The following is an 18268-nucleotide window of genomic DNA, read 5'->3' as shown; positions in this document are numbered from 1 at the left end:
AGTTTTGAATTTTTCTCTCTCACTTAAATGCATGACAGTAATTCCCTTATTATTTAGTAATATTACTTTTCGCTCCATTTAAGTCTAAATTCACCACTAATATGCAGCACTGAGCTACTTCTGTAAAATAAATCAGTGATTACAAATAATGTTTAGGAAATTTTCCCATTTCAAAGAGTTCTCAAGGGCAAACAGAAGAGGTTCTAGACAGAATAAGTGGATTAAATGTTAGAGTGTTTCTCTTCTAACTTTTGTTTTTGTATTCCATATTGGAGACTTTAAAGCTAAATGTAACTCATCATAACCGTTCTGTTTGTTTATGTCCTGGATAGATGGAAGATCATTGTAGATTTAATAAGTTACCCAATAATATGTAATACACTTCTGGAGGTTATTAAAAATGAATGAATGTGATAGGTATTGTTGAGTTACTGAAATAATTAAGTTAAATTGTTGGCTACATATTTGATGAAAAGGGAATATTATGAGTAAAGTTAAGATAGATTTGACAAGCTTAAAATCAGCTTCAATTACTGTATCTACTCTTTTTGAGCTCAGTGTTGAGTCCTCCAGGCTGTGTCTCCAGGTTGAAACATAAGTGAAAGTTTTAGAAAGGGTCTCACACTTGTTCTGATTCCAGTCCCCCTTAATTGCATTGATTATAAGCATGAAAGGGGAGGGCTGGTTACTGGAACAGGCTCTCCAGGGAAGTGATCAAGTCACCAAGCCTGTCAGACTTCAAGGAGCACCTGGACAATGCTCTTGGTCGTATGGTTTAGTTTTAGTAGCAGGAGCAGGGAGTTGAACTCAATGATACTTATGGGTCCCTTTCCATTTGTGATGTTATGAGATTCTATGATGCTATTAAATAATGGATTTCTGACATGATGACGCATAGAGTCAGGAGAATTACTGAGATAAATACATTGAGAAAATCAGAACCAGTTGTCATCAACTGTAGAATTAGTGATGCAAAAGAGGTGTTGTTGTATTACTTCCTCTTCAATGGACTGTGTCATTTGCTTTAAATCAATAATACATAACTGAAGAAACAACATTTAAACTTGCCACTGTAGGTGCTTATGTGGTCAGTCATTGTGACTAATAAAGGGCTGCTGTCACCACTGGTCCAACACTTAGTAGTGTGCAGCAACATGGTTGTTCAGCTAAACATGTAGTTGTGGAGACCATTCTCTGTGTTTTCTTTCCTGTTTAGTAATTTAAAGTTGTCATTGTTTTAAACTGACTTCTTTACAGTTAATGATGATTTTCCAGAACATCATTGTCAAGCCACACTCCAGTATCTCTATATTTTGGTAGGTCTGAGGACCTCCTTCTAAAAGATAATAGTTCTGTAAGTTCCATGATTCAGAAAAAAACTATTATTTTTAGCCAAACTTGTCTGCACTTACTTATTCATAATATGATATGTAAGCACAAAGATTTGTTTTCTCATCATAAATATGCATGAGAATCTTATTAACATAAATCTGATGTAACAGGTTCACCATATATAAAGACATGTAATTAATTTACCTCCCTGTTTATTTTACTGTTGTCTCTATTTTCCCTAGATATTGCTTGTTCATGTTCTACTTACTTAGAACCTGTGTTATGCATTCCTTTTAGCTGCTTGATGCATCACAGTGGTTTCGGTAACCCTAGCTGGAGTACTAACGAGTTTTGATAAGACTGGCAAAAGTTTTCTCATTTGCAAATTGGATGATTAGCCACATAGTCATAAAGCAAAATACGTTTGGACATATGCAAAACTTTTGCAAATATTTACCTCTGCTGCCATCATATCTATGTATCATAATTCACAGCAATTGTATCTGGTGCACCTGCTTTCTAATACTATTGTTAAAAAATTAAGTATATTGTTTACTGCTGACTTGATTGTTAGGCAATATGACTGGACATTTAAAGAAAAACTTTAAAATATTTGAACTTTAGAATACTCTTATTTTCCTTCAAATAAACTATACAAGGATATCATGATATTATATTTGTTTGGTTTTCCTCCATTGTATTTACATTGCCATAATTTTTTAACGATTCTACCTATCTGATACCCTAATTTAAAATGGTTGACTAACCTTGCATCCAGTACTGTATAATAAACACAAAGAGCTGAGCTCATTATTATATAAATGCAAATCTCCAAAAGTGAACTGTTTTGGAATTCAATTATACACATAGTAATTTCAGTACAAAACTCCATTTACTATTGATGTTTAAGTGATTTGTACAGTAATCATCTCATTTCACTATTTTTCCAATTATTCTAGCAAAGCATAAATTTACTATTTCTTGGCAAAACTGAAGGGGTGTCTTCCTGTCTTCTCTCTGCTTGTTTTGGATTTTGGGGGCATTTTGTTGTTTTCTTTTTTTTGTTTGGGTGTTGTTTTTTTGTTGGTTTTTTTTTTTTTTGGAGGGTTTTTTTTTTTCAAAAGCTGGTATTTGACAATCCTTATTTATGTGTCTCATTATATATATTTTATTCAAACTTCAGACAGATGATGGGCTTGTGAAAATATGGAGTGAATCAGGAAATCACGGTGATGAGTGGAGCAAAGTCGAGTTACACTTGGGGAAACTGAGGAATTTTGAAGTTATCTTTGAAGGCATTCGTACCAGAGACCTAGGAGGAGGAGTAGCAATAGATGACATAGAGTTCACCAACTGCAGCACAAGTAAGTTCAAGAGGGAAGTTTCTACATGAATGTTAAAGGAAATGTAGGATGTTCTTGCTTGGTTTTAAATACATCATGGTCTTATGGTTTTCATTGTGAAACTAATCAAAAAATCAGTTATGAATGCATTGTTTTTATTCCTATATCTTCAGTTACCTTTTCTACTCATACAGAAGACTTAGAGTAGCATTCTAACACTAGATTATTGCAGGCAAATGCAAGAAATGCTTAAGGTTTTGTTACCTTTCTCTGGTGTTGAGTAAGAACTATTCTTTAATTCACTGCTAAATTACTGAGTCTCTGATGTTGTATATAATAATTTTATAAAAATTATGTCAGATTTTGTCAAGTAAAGCCTGTGGTCTCCCTGTTCTAGGGTAAAGGCTTTTGCCATAAAAATAAGTTGAGACTACAAATGAACCACTGTCACTTATTACCCAGTTTAGTTAAAGTGTTAAGGCCAGCAAAGTAAACCTTTAATTTCTTCACAGGGTACTCATCTTACTTAATTCATTCTTTTGTGAACCACAGGATAAAATAGGAAGAGTTTGCCTTTAATTTAAAAAAACAAAACAAAACAAAACAAAACTGGGTGGGTTGTGAATTCCATCAAGAAAGGATGGGCTTTTTATCCCTGGTAGGTAAAAGTGTTGCACACTGACACAACATAAGTGGATTTTTTGAGTGAGGCAATCATTACTGGTGCCACATATCAACACTGTATGGGTTTTGAGGAAGTTTTAATCTCCTGCCATGGTCTCAATGCCCATTATAATTTGGATCATGGAAAATACACTTCTGGAGAGCATTTTTTAATCTAGTTTCATCTTAAAAATACAGGTTTTCCATTCAGAAATTGCTCTGTGATGTAAATTGAATAATGGAAACTGGATACAACTTGAACCTGCTTCAGAAGTGCACTTCAATAAAACTCTGAGGCAGATGTACCTTTAAAAGCTCTTCCAGGCCCATGAACACTAGTGATTCCCTCTGCTTTTTTCCAGTGTTTCACTGCCCATATTCCTATTCATGTGATTATTCTCCATTCTACAAGGATGACCTGGTAGGATATTGGAGGTCAGCATTCCCCTATAATCTCAAATAACAAAGGGATCATAGAATCACAGAATAGTTAGGCTTGGAAAGGACCTTCAGATCATCAAGTTCCAACCCCCCTGCTGTGGGCAAGGACACCTCGCTCTAAACCATATCACCCAAGGCCTCGTCCAGCCTGGTCTTGAACACTGCCAGGGATGGAGCATAATCTGCTCCAAGATTTTGCCAGGCATAGAGGTGAGACTGACTGGTCTGTAATTCCCCGGGTCATCCATTTCCCCCTTCTTGAAAATGGGGGTTATATTTCCCTTTTTCCAGTCATCGGGTACTTCACCTGACTGCCATGGTTTTTCAAATATGATGTCCAGCAGCTTAGCAACTTCATTCGCCAGCTCCTTCAGGACCTACGGATGGATTTCATCAGGACCCATGGACTTCTGCACGTTCAGATTTTTAAGATGGTCTCGAATGATCTTTCTTGCAATTTGTTGCCAAGTTGTTGTCAGATGTATTTATATATAAAGTGGGGTCTAGTCAAACCACACTTCTGGGATTCTGTTCCATTTTGAGACTATTTAGACACTTCACAGTCATATTCCTGAGGATACTCAGGAATTAAAGGTCAATATACAATAAAAAATACATTTCTTTAGATTTAATTAGAAAAGTAGGAACCCCCAGAGGTTAATCCTTTATAGAGCTGTCACTTGCATGGTGGACATTCTAAGGTACAGTCTTTGTACAATCAGGAAACAGTCACTGACAGCTTCTCCTGTAGTGTGTGTTAGGCTCAGCAGGTTTTTCATTCATTTGCGTGTTATGTATCCTATGGGAATGTGTTTATGCTGATGTCTTTGCTTTTCAGAAGGACCAGAGACCTGCCATATGTTTGCTTTATAACTGTGTGTATGTGCATGTGTGCAAGTGCATATTAAAAAAACAAATGAACAAATCTTCCACCTTCACCCCTACAGATCGATTTTCCTGTCTCTACAATTTAAGCTCAAACCAAAGTCAAGAGGGAATCATTGCATTGTCTTTAGTACCTTTCATGTCAGCTCTGTGTATGATTTATTTGCCTTCTACTTCACAAGCTGAGATCTGCTTGCTTAATTTTCTCAAGATTTTTGGTATGCTGACCTTCTTCTTGGCGTGATGACATGAGGGAGCCTGGTCTGACCTTTTTCATTCTTGTTGTTATTGATTCTTTACCTTTGTAGAACAAACAAACAAAATACATTTTGCCAGAATCTCAAAACTAACATTTGCTATCTGACCCAAGCCTGGGCCTTTTAGGACAGAGAAAATATGTCAAGTCTAAATTGTTTTTCTGTAGCACAGGGTTCACAGTTTTATTGTGGCTATTGTAACAAAGCTAAAAGACAGCAAACACAATCTTACTATGGCCAAATCCAAGGAGAAGAGTAACATACAATCCAGAAGGGGTCAGGAGGTTTCTTTTCCACAAAATGACTTGATTTACAACTCGTATTCGTGTACTGTGTAGCTGTAGAATTGCTGAGTTAGACAGGGTATTCTAGGGGAACTGAAGGCCACATCGTTATTTTCCACTGGGACTTACAAGGTTAGATTACAAGATCTCATATAATATGGATATTCTGGCCATGGTAATTAAATAAGCAGAGGAATAGTCCATGCACAGAAAAAACCTAGAAGTTAATTGAAAATAATTAAAACTTGAATAACAGGTTTGAAATAAACAGAAAAGAAATGAGAAAGCTTTAAACTGCATGGGGGGGGGGAAATCAAAATGTTTACCTGCTTCCCAGCAGATGGCACATAGCGATGGAGATACATGTTAGGGAAATTCAGGAGCTTTCACATGTTTTGGGATAGCCTTATCCTTACAGACTGTCCTTTTGAAAGCTGCTAAATAGTATTCCTGCACCATGGTTTACAGCCCATACATAAAACAATACCCTTTTTGCAGAAATAATGCACTCAAACGGAGAATGGGAAGAGGGAAGAGAGAAGTAGCTTGTGTGAAGATTTTGACATCTGGATACTGGAACTGCTTTTATGCAGTATGGCAATATTCAGTGGTTATTACAGAGTTTAATACACTCAAAAGCTTACATTATTATTGTACATGTGTTTTCTTTTAGATTGCTCTCATACAATGTGTTATAGAAAAAAGCTCTGCATATGATAAGGGAATCTGCACAGAGGTGGATTAGCTCTGCAGATGACTTTGCCTTTCACTTACATATCTGTGATTTATATAGCTCATGTTATGTGAGGATTTTCAAGTGACAGAATCTTTTCACTATTTCCTTTAAAAATTAATTACTTAAAAGCTTCTATATCAGTAGAATACTCTAGATAACTTTATTAACTACGATCTGAGCTTCTGAGGCCCTATTCTTCAAGGCTCATTTCCCTCAGGTCTCACTAATTTCTATGGAAGTGAAGGTCAAGAAGCAACTGTGTATTTAGTGGAAATATAAAAGGTCTTGGAAATATTGTCAGAGAGAGAAAAAAAAGAAGGTATAAAAAAGATGGTTGTGAGAGAGTAAGTTATGTTTTCATAGAAAAAATAATTTAAATTCCAGGTCTGATATATTTTTATTTTACTTGTTTAATTAAAAAACATTAAAAATAGTGGAGTCACATCACAGTCAGGGAAAGAGTGTTCTTAATATTCATGTATTGATTAATTACACTCGATTTTTTCACCTTCTCACAATAATTCTTCATGTAACTTTAGTGACAGAGTATCCTACATGATCTGAATGGAATTTAGAATGATCATCTTGTGTGCTTTTTAATAACTGACTTTGACCACACATAAGGTTATGTGCAGGCTAGAAAAAATGCCTGTAATTTTGCTTTAGCAAAAAGCCTGGGTATTGTACAGTATCATCACCAATGATAGTTTTATTTTTGAGACTTATCTGACACTTATCCTCATAACAACATCTTCTGAAAGTCTTGTCAGAAATAAGCTGTGGTCTGGTAACCTTAAAGGGCACTTCAAGCTTTATTGATTTACCTTTCCAGCTGTCATATAGCAGTGAATCGAGTGCAACTTGTTAGATGTACTGTTAACAGTAGTCTGAATTTTGTACATCTGTAATTTTATAGAAAAGGAATCTTGTTCTCCGGATACAAAACACAGATTATAAACATGGCATATCCCTTACTCAGCCATATCATACATATTGATTAAGGTACCACCTGAAAAATGAACAGTGAAAGATGAATTAAGTAAATCATAACTCTAAATTCAAATTAGACAGACATATCTAGAATAGTTGATTATTTAGTTGATTTATATAGTTTTCCATGGTCTGGCAATTCAGTGCAATAAAAGTCCAGAAAGAAGAACCATTACAGCTCCAGTGATCTTTGTGGGTTCCCTCTTTGCGATCAAATTTTGCGAGCTTTTCTTCTCATTTTAAGGTAAGCAGGATACATATTTAATTATACTTCATGTGATATTCAAATTCTGTTTCTTTTGTAAAAGAAAGCTGAATCAAAATGGCACAGTACTATTAACAGGAAAGTGATTTAACGAATTGAATTGAACAAGAATTTTCTTTAAAATAAAGTTTGCTTTGCCTCGTGATAAAGATTTTCTTTCACTTTCTCCTCATATATTTGTATTCCTCCTCACTTACTGTTTATGGCAAAGATTATAGGTGAAAGTACAGCAATCCTTTGAACAACTTTGATTCCATGCTCCCATAAATAAGTAGCTTTGAAAGTCTTACCAGAAAAAGCCTTTCTCATTAGAATTCCATCCTAGGTTTGCAGATCAGAGAGAAAACAACTAAAACATCCTACTGTTTGGGTGTGTAGGCCAACTTTCTTATTTTTAAAATAAGCCAGTGTTTTCTTTGAATCCTCAGCTACGTATCATGCAAAGCTTTACATTTAGTAGAGAATTAATTCCTTCCACTCAGACACTTGAGAAAAGTTCAGACTCTCATAACAGAAACATCCAGTACAAACCAAGCCCTGAAGAGAGAGAGGGAAGGGAGAAAGTACCCCAACCTCATTTAGTAAACTTAAGATATATGCTCATATTCAGTCATCATGTATGTGCAGTTACTTGTGATTTTTTTAATCCTTTTTCTTTTTTTCCGCTCTTCAAAATATTTTAATGTTTTATGATAGTTTCAACTGTTTTTATAAATAGGTCACTGTCAGATTATTCTTACATGGGACACTGGAATTGCAACACCTGGCTAAAACTTATCAGTAAATGTGCTGAAATGAGTGATAAAAATCTTATTAGTCTCATATTTGGATTTTGCCTCTTGAAGGAAATTATTCTTTGATTTTATGATGAACTGTTAATTCACAAATTGCTGATGTTTATTGAACCTGCTTCATTCTAGAGGAAGAATGCTCATTTTGAGAAGTCTAGTAATTTTTGGTAGCTTTAACTTAGTTACTGTATCATATATTAACATGAGTACGCTTTATCCTTTTTGAATGAAAATCGTACTAAGCTCAAATCTCATTACACTCAGCGGAGAGTACAGATGGCAATTTGGTTCTAGGCAAGAAATAATCTCCCTTCCGGAAATGTGACCCAGCCACAGCTGCCTTTCACAGGACATCCCAAATACCCTTGTGCAAAAGACTCAGTGGGGAGGGCAGTGTGCTCAGAAGAGATACAGAGGAAATACAGGCTCCCTCAGCTCAGCTTAACAGTGCTTCCAGAGTTACACTGGGGGAACACTTGAATTCCTCTACAAGTCATGTTATGCCTAAGATGATTTTTTAAACAACATGGCATATTAAGACTTTCTAGAAACATATGAAAAAATATAAATTAATTTTTACTGGAGAAGCTTCAGAGAACAAATAATACTGCATTTGACAATCTTCTTTGAAAAGATTAAAAGAACAGAAAGAAGAGAAATATAACACCAGCTTGTATATGACAGTATTCTCTACTTCTTATTGCACTGTACAAGTCATTTACATACCTGTAATACTCCCGGATTGCTGTTTCTGTTTGAGATTATGTAAAAAAAGGCATGAGAGCTTAATCTTTCACCATATTTCCTTTGATTTGCAGCTCCCAGATTGTTACTAGGAAAATGCTTGAGTTCATTTGCCACAGATTTTGAATACGAGAAACAAGTTTTAGCTTTTACTTCACTTTTCACTAGAACTCAGTGGCTTTTTAGGTTTCTGGTTATATCATGTAAAACTTTTGAAGAAAAGTTGCTGACTTCAATGATACTTTGGTTTGGTAGCACATAGTTGCAAAAGCAGCTTTTCAGTATAATCTTAAAATCTCATCATTTTGACATTCATTTCACACATACTTTCTCTTCATATCCAGTGGATGAAAAGCTCTAAAAGTAATCTATTCCACTGAACTTTCTGAGGTATAAAGTAGGTCTACACTAGAACCAGGATGCAGAGGAGACTGGAAGGGGGAAAAGGACTAAGCAATAGAGACCACATGTCAAATTGCTTGAGGAGATTTTTTCATTGTTTTTTCCTGGTTGAACATTTTCATAATTATTGGAAAATAAAATTTTCTTCAAAAGCATTGCTTGATTTTATACCTTGTATTTACCTTTTTAGCTTTATTTTTTTAAATTTTTACCTTACCTCCTCTTCTCTTTTTTACCACTATCAGGCTCCAAAGAGACAAAGCTGACAATGTCAGACCCTCAGTCATTGCTCAGTCCTCACTACTACTTAGTGTCCGCTTTAGTGTTAAGCGAAGTCTGGCAGCTCCCTACATGAGGATACTGTGAGCCTGAGCTCCGTATCCTGCTGATGCACTCAACACTGTCTGGTCTTTCAGTCTTAAATATTGAAAGTTCCATCTTTGTCTCGTGTGGGTTTAGATACTCCATGATATCAGCACTAGAAGCTGCAGAGGATTTTCCCCCCATCTTTTCTATTGCTTGGGCCAGAGACAGTTGTATATTTCCAGAACTGTGGATGGATTATTTATTCTTACAGTTTATTTGATGTCCTTAGGCACCATAATACTACTCGCTCTGATAATTTTGAGGGAGCCTATTGACAGTCCTTTGTTTCTACAAGTGAAATTCTTTCCTAAGAGTCAATATAATTTGTTAGATCTGCTGTTTATGTCAGAGCTAATGCATATCTTTGAAATAAATCTGGCCTTTTTAAATGGCACATTAAGTGATGAGAATTACCTATGGTTTTTGAATTGCAAAAGAAGCTTATTTGAAATTATATCTATCTTGCATGAGTAGAAACTTTTTATCTAGATTTCCTTGAAAAAGATTGCCAAGGTCATCCATAAGCAGAAACATTATTGATGAGTTTGCTAATAGTGTTTTAATGTGCTATAAAAAGTCATGTAGAAAAGGGTACTGAACAATTGGGGTAAGCAAATGAACAGCTTGATGCAAATTGTGTTTCATAATTTCTGAAGTTCAGAGTGCTGCGTGCAGTTGAGTTCCAGCTCTAATGAAACCTTCTAAGAGCTTGTATTTCATATATTTTAATTTAAACAAAGGGTAAAACTTGGAAAGTAAAATTCCTTTCTCTGAATGAGATTTTCAGCAAGGTATTTTACATTTTTTTTATCTTTGATTATTCCTACATCTTAAGTATTGAGTAAGAAGTGAGGGAAATGACATAAATACTCTCACTCTACTATATAATTTAAACAACAAATAATAGAATTAGGTGAATTTTCAACTGCCATTTATTTGAAACTATTTCTACTCAGAAGGACATTAAATTCTAAAAAGACAAACGGGGGGGGGAAATTAAGTTACTTTAAATGTACATGTTTCATTTCATACTGTTGACATGGTGCTGTGCTGTTGAGCACCTGGATTCCTCTTGGAGAGCAGAGACCATGACACTCTTGATAAACAGTAGGTCAGTGTACTTGACCTTGAGTTACGTGTTGCTTTTCAAAACAGCTCAACCTCTTCTTCACCGCAGCCTTTAGCAACTATAATAACTTAGTATTCACCCTATGCCTTTCACAGCTACATAGCACTAGCCAAACATAACCTCTGATAATCTACGCGAATCAGAAGTGTTGTAATGCAATACAGTGAAAGCATTTCTTCTTCTTGGCTGTGTGAGCAATCAGTTCTTTTATGATAAATATTTTAAACAAGAGAACATTCATTGTGTGACCCTAAAAAAGCGCGTTTATGGCTTTTTCATTAAGTTGCTTTCTGGTAAACAGTATTCTTAAATTAAAATTATAAGTTTTCCTTTGCTTTTGGGTATATTAACTCAATTTTTCTGGTTTTTAGTAGCAAATGCAGAAATAAGCTTCTCAAAAATATTTAAATTCCTGTAATTCTTCTCATTCCTATTGTATGAGAAGTCCCCATTTCCATATTGGATATTTCACTATTTTCCACTTCTGACATGTATTTAAATACATGGAATCAGATAATTCTTTTGCTTGCTGTGGCAGACTTATAATTTTAATATTGTAGCTTCTGAAAGACAACTTCAGAGTAACGCGGTAAGCAAAGTACAACTGATAATGCTTTAGTGGTTGGTTGTTTTTTTTTCAAATTATATTTTTTGTCTTTGGTGCTGTTGTTATTTTTTTGTTTTGGGGTTGTTTTTTTTTTTTCATAGATTTCTTGAGCTGGTTTTGGAAGAAAAAGGCAAGAAAGAAAATCTTCCATAATATCTTATGTATTTTTCTGCTTAGAACAGTTTTCTGTTTGGATTTTTATGGATTGTTGTGACTTAGACTATTGGGGAAAAATATATGTATAATATTACATGTTATCTATAATCATCCACCATCACCCAACACATTATCTTCTACTTTCTGGTGTTCGAAGCACAACTGAGGAATACAATCATTCAAAAGACTGTATATCTTTACATGCAGTCCTACACAACCAACACATGCAATGAAATAACACATATTGAAAATTTCTTATTTCATCTGAAATGTCACTTTTCACTAGGAGGTATTGTTCTGCTTTATACTGAAACTCCCTAAAGAGAGGTTTAAATATTGTTCTTGGAAACATCCTTCTCCAAATTCATTCCTAATAGATATAAACTCAGATTTTGGCAACCTGATAGTTTTGATGATAAAATTAGAAATGGGCAAGATTATATTTTTAATAGCTTCTCTTTCTCTTTTATTCAAGAAGGTTTCTGACCTTTTCGTTTGTTAAATTGCAGCTCAATCCTCAGAATTGAGAACATATTTTCCAGTATGTTTTTTAATTCATTTTTTTCCGATTATATAGAATTTTTATATTATATTTAAAGAGTGGTAAGAATGAAAATTCCAAGTTACAACCTCTCTGTGAATTTCTGCTTGGTTATTGGGGTTGTTGATGTTGAAGTTGTATGTTATGGTTAAAACCCAACGTATTTCTTATTTTGATTTAGTTTTCAGCTAGCGTAAAAGTTTTGGTCAAAATGAGTGTGTTCACTGGAAAGTTAATTTTTATGCCACAGCACTGAATAGGAGTTTAGATTACTTAGTTTGATTATGCTATGCTGCTACTGGTACTTTAATTCTGAGAGGGAGTTAATTTTTATCTCTATCAAATGCTGTGGCAAAATAGGCACCATTATCATAAATATAACCTGGTATCCCTAAAAATTACATATAAGCAAGGTTTTACACCAAAAGGATAACATTTGCAAGTATGTGACTCTTTGATTAAGCTTTAAGCTGTTGTGATACAAGTTTTCATTACAACTGTGTACAGATCATATGTTTTATTTTAGGGTAAGCTAAGAAATGAATCTTTTTAAATGCTGGTTTCTGGTATGCTTGAGGTACTGTAAAGTAGCTTATTAAATAAAAAGACCAACTGTAATTAATATTAAGCGCTAAATATGATAGACTAACATAACATTTTCTTGATTAAAGGTGAAAGGAGATAAAGATGAGGAATGCAATCTGTCACAAAGCCATGAATTTTCAAATGTCATTCAATTGCATGGTGATAATGTACCTCTTTTGTATGCAGTGAGATGAGATGTGAAAATTATTTTACCTTAATGGCTTTGCCATTAAATAATTTCTGTCATTATATAAGCCATTGAGTGGCTTACAGAAGTCACTTTATTTTCCAGTGCATCATTTCCAGTGCATGCTGGAGAATGGAGATGAGGGAGTCATACTCTTCTAAGAAGCATTCACTGACAAGACAAAAGTCAATGGGCAAAAGTTTAAAAGAAAAACTCCAAACCAAACAACAAAACAGGAAATTTAATCTGGACACAAGGAAATCTTTATTTTTTATTTTATTTTTCCTGTCAGGGTGGTCAAACACAAGCACCAGTTTTACATACACGTTTTTGAGTCTCCATCTGTAGATATATTCAAAACCCAGCTGAATATGGTCCTGCTCAATCTGCTTGAGCAGGGGGCTGGACTAGATGATCTAGGTCCCTGCTAACCTCAACTATTCTGTAATTCATGGTTTTCCAGAATTTAAGATAAGCCTTATTAATAAGTGTTTGGTAGTATTTTCAATCAAGTTTCATAACATCATTTGGGGGAGGTGTGAAAACTGCCTTAACCATACACAAATACTTCAGTCAGTATTTTCTCAGGAGTTCACTCGTGCTAAAGGCTCTTTACTGCATAGATTCTCCATAAAAAGAAGCTATATATTTTCCTGTATTTAAGACATTCATGGCAATGCTGTTATCTGTGCATTCACTAAAACCTAGTCAGATCAAATGTGCATTACAAAATTAAAAAAAAAAAACAACCAAAAACGAGACAGATATCAATTTGAAACCAGATTTTATTTATTCCAGTGCTCAGGGGGATGTAGGTGTTTAAAAAGTGAAAATTTAAGTCAGGTCCTCCAGATAATGAAGACCTTGGGCCCACTGTAGGAGAGGATCTGGTTCAAGACCATCTTAAGAACCTGAGCATACACAAGTCCATGGGACCTGAGAAAATCCACCCGCGGCTCCTGAAGGAGCTGGCGAATGAAGTTGCTAAGCCACTAGCCATCACATTTCAAAAATCATGGCAGTCAGGTGAAGTTCCCGATGACTGGAAAAAGGGAAATATAACCCCCATTTTCAAGAAGGGGAAAATGGATGACCCAGCAAATTACAGACCAGTGAGTCTCACATCTGTGCCTGCAAAATCTTGGAGCAGATTCTCCTGGAAGGCATGATAAGGCACATGAAAAACAAGGTGCTTGGTGACAGCCAGCATGGCTTCACTAAGGGGAAATCCTGCCTGACCAATTTGGTGGCATTCTATGATGGGGCTACAGAACTGATGGACAGGGGTTAAAGTCATCTACCTGGACTTGTGTAAAGCGTTCGACACTGTCCCACAAGACATCCTTGTCTCTAAATTGGAGAGGCATCAATTTGATGGATAGACCACTCAATGGGTAAAGAACTGGCTGGATGGCCGCACACAAAGAGTTGTGGTCAATGGCTCAATGTCCAGCTGGAGACCAGTAACGAGTAGTGTCCCTCAGGGACTGGTGTTGGGACCGGTCTTGTTTAACATCTTCGTCACTGACATGGACAGTGGGATTGAGTGCACCCTCAGCAAGTTTGCCAATGACACCAAGCTTGTGTGGTTTGGTTGATACACTGGAGGGAAGGAATGCCATCCAGAGGGACCTTGACACGCTTGTGAGGTGGGCTGATGCCAACCTCATGATGTTTAACCATGCCAAGTGCAAGGTCCTACACCTGGGTCGGAGCAATCCCAGGCACAGCTACAGGCTGGGCAGAGAAGAGATTCAGAGCAGCCCTGCAGAGAAGGACTTGGGGGTGCTGGTTGGTGAGAAAATGAACATGAGCCGGCTTCGGTGTGTGCTTGCAGCCCAGAAAGCCAACTATATCCTGGGCTGCATCAAAAGGAGTGTGACCAGCAGGTCGATGGAGGTGATCCTGCCCCTTTACTCTGCTCTTGTGAGACCTCATTTGAAGTATTGCATGCAGTTCTGGAGTTCTCAACATCAAAAGGACATGGAACTGTTGGAACAAGTCCAGAGGAGGGACAAGAGCATGATCAGGGGACTGGAGCACCTTCTGTATGGAGACAGGCTGAGAAATTTGGGTCTGTTTGGCCTGGAGAAGAGAAGGCTGCGTGGAGACCTCCTAGCAGCTTTCCAGTATCTGAAGGGGGCTATAGGGATCCTGGGGAGGGACTCTTCATTAGGGACTGTAGTGGTAAGACAAGGGGTAATCGATTAAAACTTAAAAAAGAGAAGTTTAGATTGGATATAAGGAAGAAGTTCTTTACTGTTAGGGTGGTGAGGCACTGGAATGGGTTGCCCAGGGAGGTTGTGAATGCTCCATCTGTGGAGGTGTTCAAGGCCAGGCTGGACAGAGCCTTGGGTGACACAGTTTAGTATGAGGGGGGTTGGAACTGGATGACCTTAAGGTCCTTTCCAACCCTAACTATTCTACGATTCTATGATTCCATAATCAACCTTAACACTGATTTTTCGGTTGTTTTTTTAAACTATATTCTAAATATTTGAATTGCACTTTAATGCTCTGTTGTTTTGCTACCTAGTATTAGCTTTTGTACATGCTTAAACTAAAACAGAAATTTAGTTTTCCTCTTCTTTTTTGCTTGAGAATGTAGTTCCTCAGTCTGTAAAATTCAGTAAGTGTTTTTATTTGAGAAGATTAATGCCCTGCAAATATGGGCCTGCAAAAAGGTAAATATCAAGGTGCTCTGCCCAGAGCGTGTTTTATAATGTGTCACATTTTAGTCATGTTTGAAGGAAAAAATGATACATATTACAATGAATAGAATAAAAATACGTTCTTCTAAATGTCTTAGTACACATCTTGGAGCTCTAGAGGGAAAAGCAATCTTAGGTTAACAGGAATGTATCTCAAATGTTGCATTTGGGATTATCAGAACTGTTGCAATTAGTGCTAATTGAAATTATGCACCTAACATACTGAATTAAAAAATAATTTTTGTATGTTTCTCTGTAGCCTGAGAAAAATGTCTGAATCTCAGTACTCTTTAGCTTTAGTCCTAGTGTTTTACGTGTAAGTTACCAAGTTACTTTTGTTTTATGATATGATTTTCACTCACTTTCAGAGGTAAACAAATTTGCTGTTTTACAACAAGTTTGTTGTAAAACAGATCCTCATATTAAAAACCCTAAGGGCAATTTCTGGGTAGTTCACACATCAAGAGCCAAAGTTTCTCTAAACTCTTCCGAAAAAGTTAAATGTCTTGCACTACACAAATGTTGCATAACAGTGTTTTTTGTCAGTTTAAAATCTTTATTTTCCAAATGATGCATTGTAATTATGAGCAGAATAAAATATTTAGTCTGTCTACTTTTCAACAGCTCACAGAACCCTTTTTTATGGAACATGCACAACAAAGACACTGGGGAAACAGTCATCTTGGTGCTGAACTGAATTTTCTTCCAGGCAAAATATCCTACCCTGGAAGCGTAGGGAAAGGCCAATACAGTAGTCTAAACACGTATAATGCACCACTAAAAGAGTGAGAGCAAACAACATCTTTTGGAAGCAGTAAATCACTGAAGTCACAGTGTATAATGGCTAAACAAATAAAAAAGAGCATCCTTTGATTTAATTACAGTATTGATTTAAATGTCCTGTTGGTTTCAGCTGGAGAAAATCCCAGGGAATGCCCTGCCCTCACTGATTTTTTGTGTGGGAATAAGGATTGCATAGAGTCTCAGTTCATCTGTGACTACAAACCAGACTGTGAAGACCTATCAGATGAAGCTGACTGTAGTAAGTGTCTCTTTGTGTATTAATGTAATCACCAGTTAAAATTACAATGTTAAATTCTGTATCATAGCTTAGGTGAATTCACAGAGCTTCTCAGAAGAGAAATGCAAGCAGCTTGCCTGCTCCCCCAGCATGGAAGGTCTGGCATTTTCAGATCCTCGGAGCTGCAAAAATGGTTTAAGTGTGATATAGTTGCAAAAGTATAATTTACTTAAACCACAGATTAAGTATAAAAAAAACCCCAACCATTTTAGGGATTAAAAGCATATTTAAGGAATAAAATCATTGGGTTACAGTACAAATTAAATCTGAGAACAAAAATAAACTCATTGATTAAGGTGAAAGCATGTTAAGCTGTCAATATTGAATGAAATATCTGAGTAAGCAAATTAATGTACAATAACATTTAGACATGATTCTGCTACTGGAAATTATTATTTAAATACAAGCTTGTCTTTCCTCCTAGATTAATCCTGTCTCCGTGGTCTGAGTTGTGTCACTACTCCATGTTCATTGTACCTTGTTCTTACTGCTATTGCACAGCCATAAAAATATTTTCTTGCTATTATTCTGTTACAGAACAGCTAGAAAAAACCCTGATCTATTTATGTTCTTGCAGCCCTAGTGAATACTGTTACAATTTTTTCTGTAAGTATTCTTTGCTAATGCTGTTTGAGATTTAAGGGCACAGCTCAATTTTGAAAATCTGGATCAAGTTAACAGGCTTTCCAGTTCAGACTTGAAACTCAAAAGCAGTAAAACATTGTGCCTTTTGTTGCTGCTCTGTGTCTTTGTTTATTTACAGTCACATTCCAGACCAGACGAGTCTAGTTCTTAATCTTTGAGCTGGCGGGCCAGATTCTTCCATAATGCAGATATGATCAAAAGTAACCTTGGTAAATAAAGTAAATGCATCACATGCATCGCTTTAATTGTGTTGAAGTCCACATACTTCACTGAAATCAAGCAATACTTGGTGATCCCTTGAAAATCAAAGCATTTTCTCTTGTGTGTGGTTGCTAAATGCTTTAAATGGAAACGGTTACAAAAATAATGACTCTTTATTGGGTAATGTAAATGATATTGTTTTAGTCAGACAGCAGACTTCCAACCTGGAATACATGTGAAGATGTCACTATAGGGATTTAATTTGTTTTCATAACAGTAAATTCATAACAGTTCTGAAGTACATTTGCTGAAGCTGGTGTCTCTGTTTCTGGTTTCTACTTACTGCAGTGCTTTGTGTTTCAGTTAATATTGTGAGTCATATTAATGGAAAATCTACATTGAATGGCAACTTTAAAAGATTAGCTTATTTCCAAGTAGATTCCAAGAAAAGGTAGATTTTAAACACATAACCTGTATTTCCTATATATAATAATCGTATTTTTTTTCAGGAGGTAGGCAAAGTAGGTGCAGCAAAATACCCTGTAAACTCACCCTTGTAACATTTTGCAGAGCTAACAAAGTCTGAATTGCTGTCTAATGTAAACTGCTCTGTACAGATATTCAGAAAATTATTGAGGCACTTGATTTATTCCGTAAATGCTGTTACAGGATATAGTAGTTTCATTGAGGAGGGGGGAGAAGTATCTGTGTTGTCTGGAAGGGCTGTGATAGCATCAACTCTGTTAGTCAAAAAATGGAAATATTTCTGGACTTAAATGATCTTGAATCACAGTAGATCAACACAGCCTTTGCTATACTGCAAAAAAGCTTTTGCAAATGAAGAAAAAAATAGATACTGATATTCACTTTAAAAAAAATAGAGTGAAATATCCTTTTATTATAGATGGAAAGACTGTAGTTATATC

General features: G+C 35.8%; 1 protein-coding gene across 1 annotated transcript in view; it reads left to right on the top strand.

Moving 5' to 3' along the window:
* MALRD1 (MAM and LDL receptor class A domain containing 1) overlaps window positions 1-18268 on the top strand; it is a 260927-nt gene that overhangs the window by 160472 nt on the left and 82187 nt on the right. The window contains exons 29-30 of the mRNA XM_061352209.1: window positions 2516-2696; window positions 16329-16457. Coding sequence (XP_061208193.1) covers window positions 2516-2696; window positions 16329-16457 — 310 coding nt within the window. The remainder of the gene's footprint in view (window positions 1-2515; window positions 2697-16328; window positions 16458-18268) is intronic.

This window comes from Neopsephotus bourkii, unplaced genomic scaffold (assembly GCF_033783945.1).
Source record: "Neopsephotus bourkii isolate Nb327-2 ecotype Australia unplaced genomic scaffold, CSIRO-AGI_Nbou_v1 NB_53, whole genome shotgun sequence".
Lineage (NCBI taxonomy): Eukaryota > Metazoa > Chordata > Aves > Psittaciformes > Psittacidae > Neopsephotus > Neopsephotus bourkii.
The sequence above is the reverse complement of the archived record's forward strand: the minus strand, read 5'-3'. Positions and strand labels throughout refer to the sequence as shown.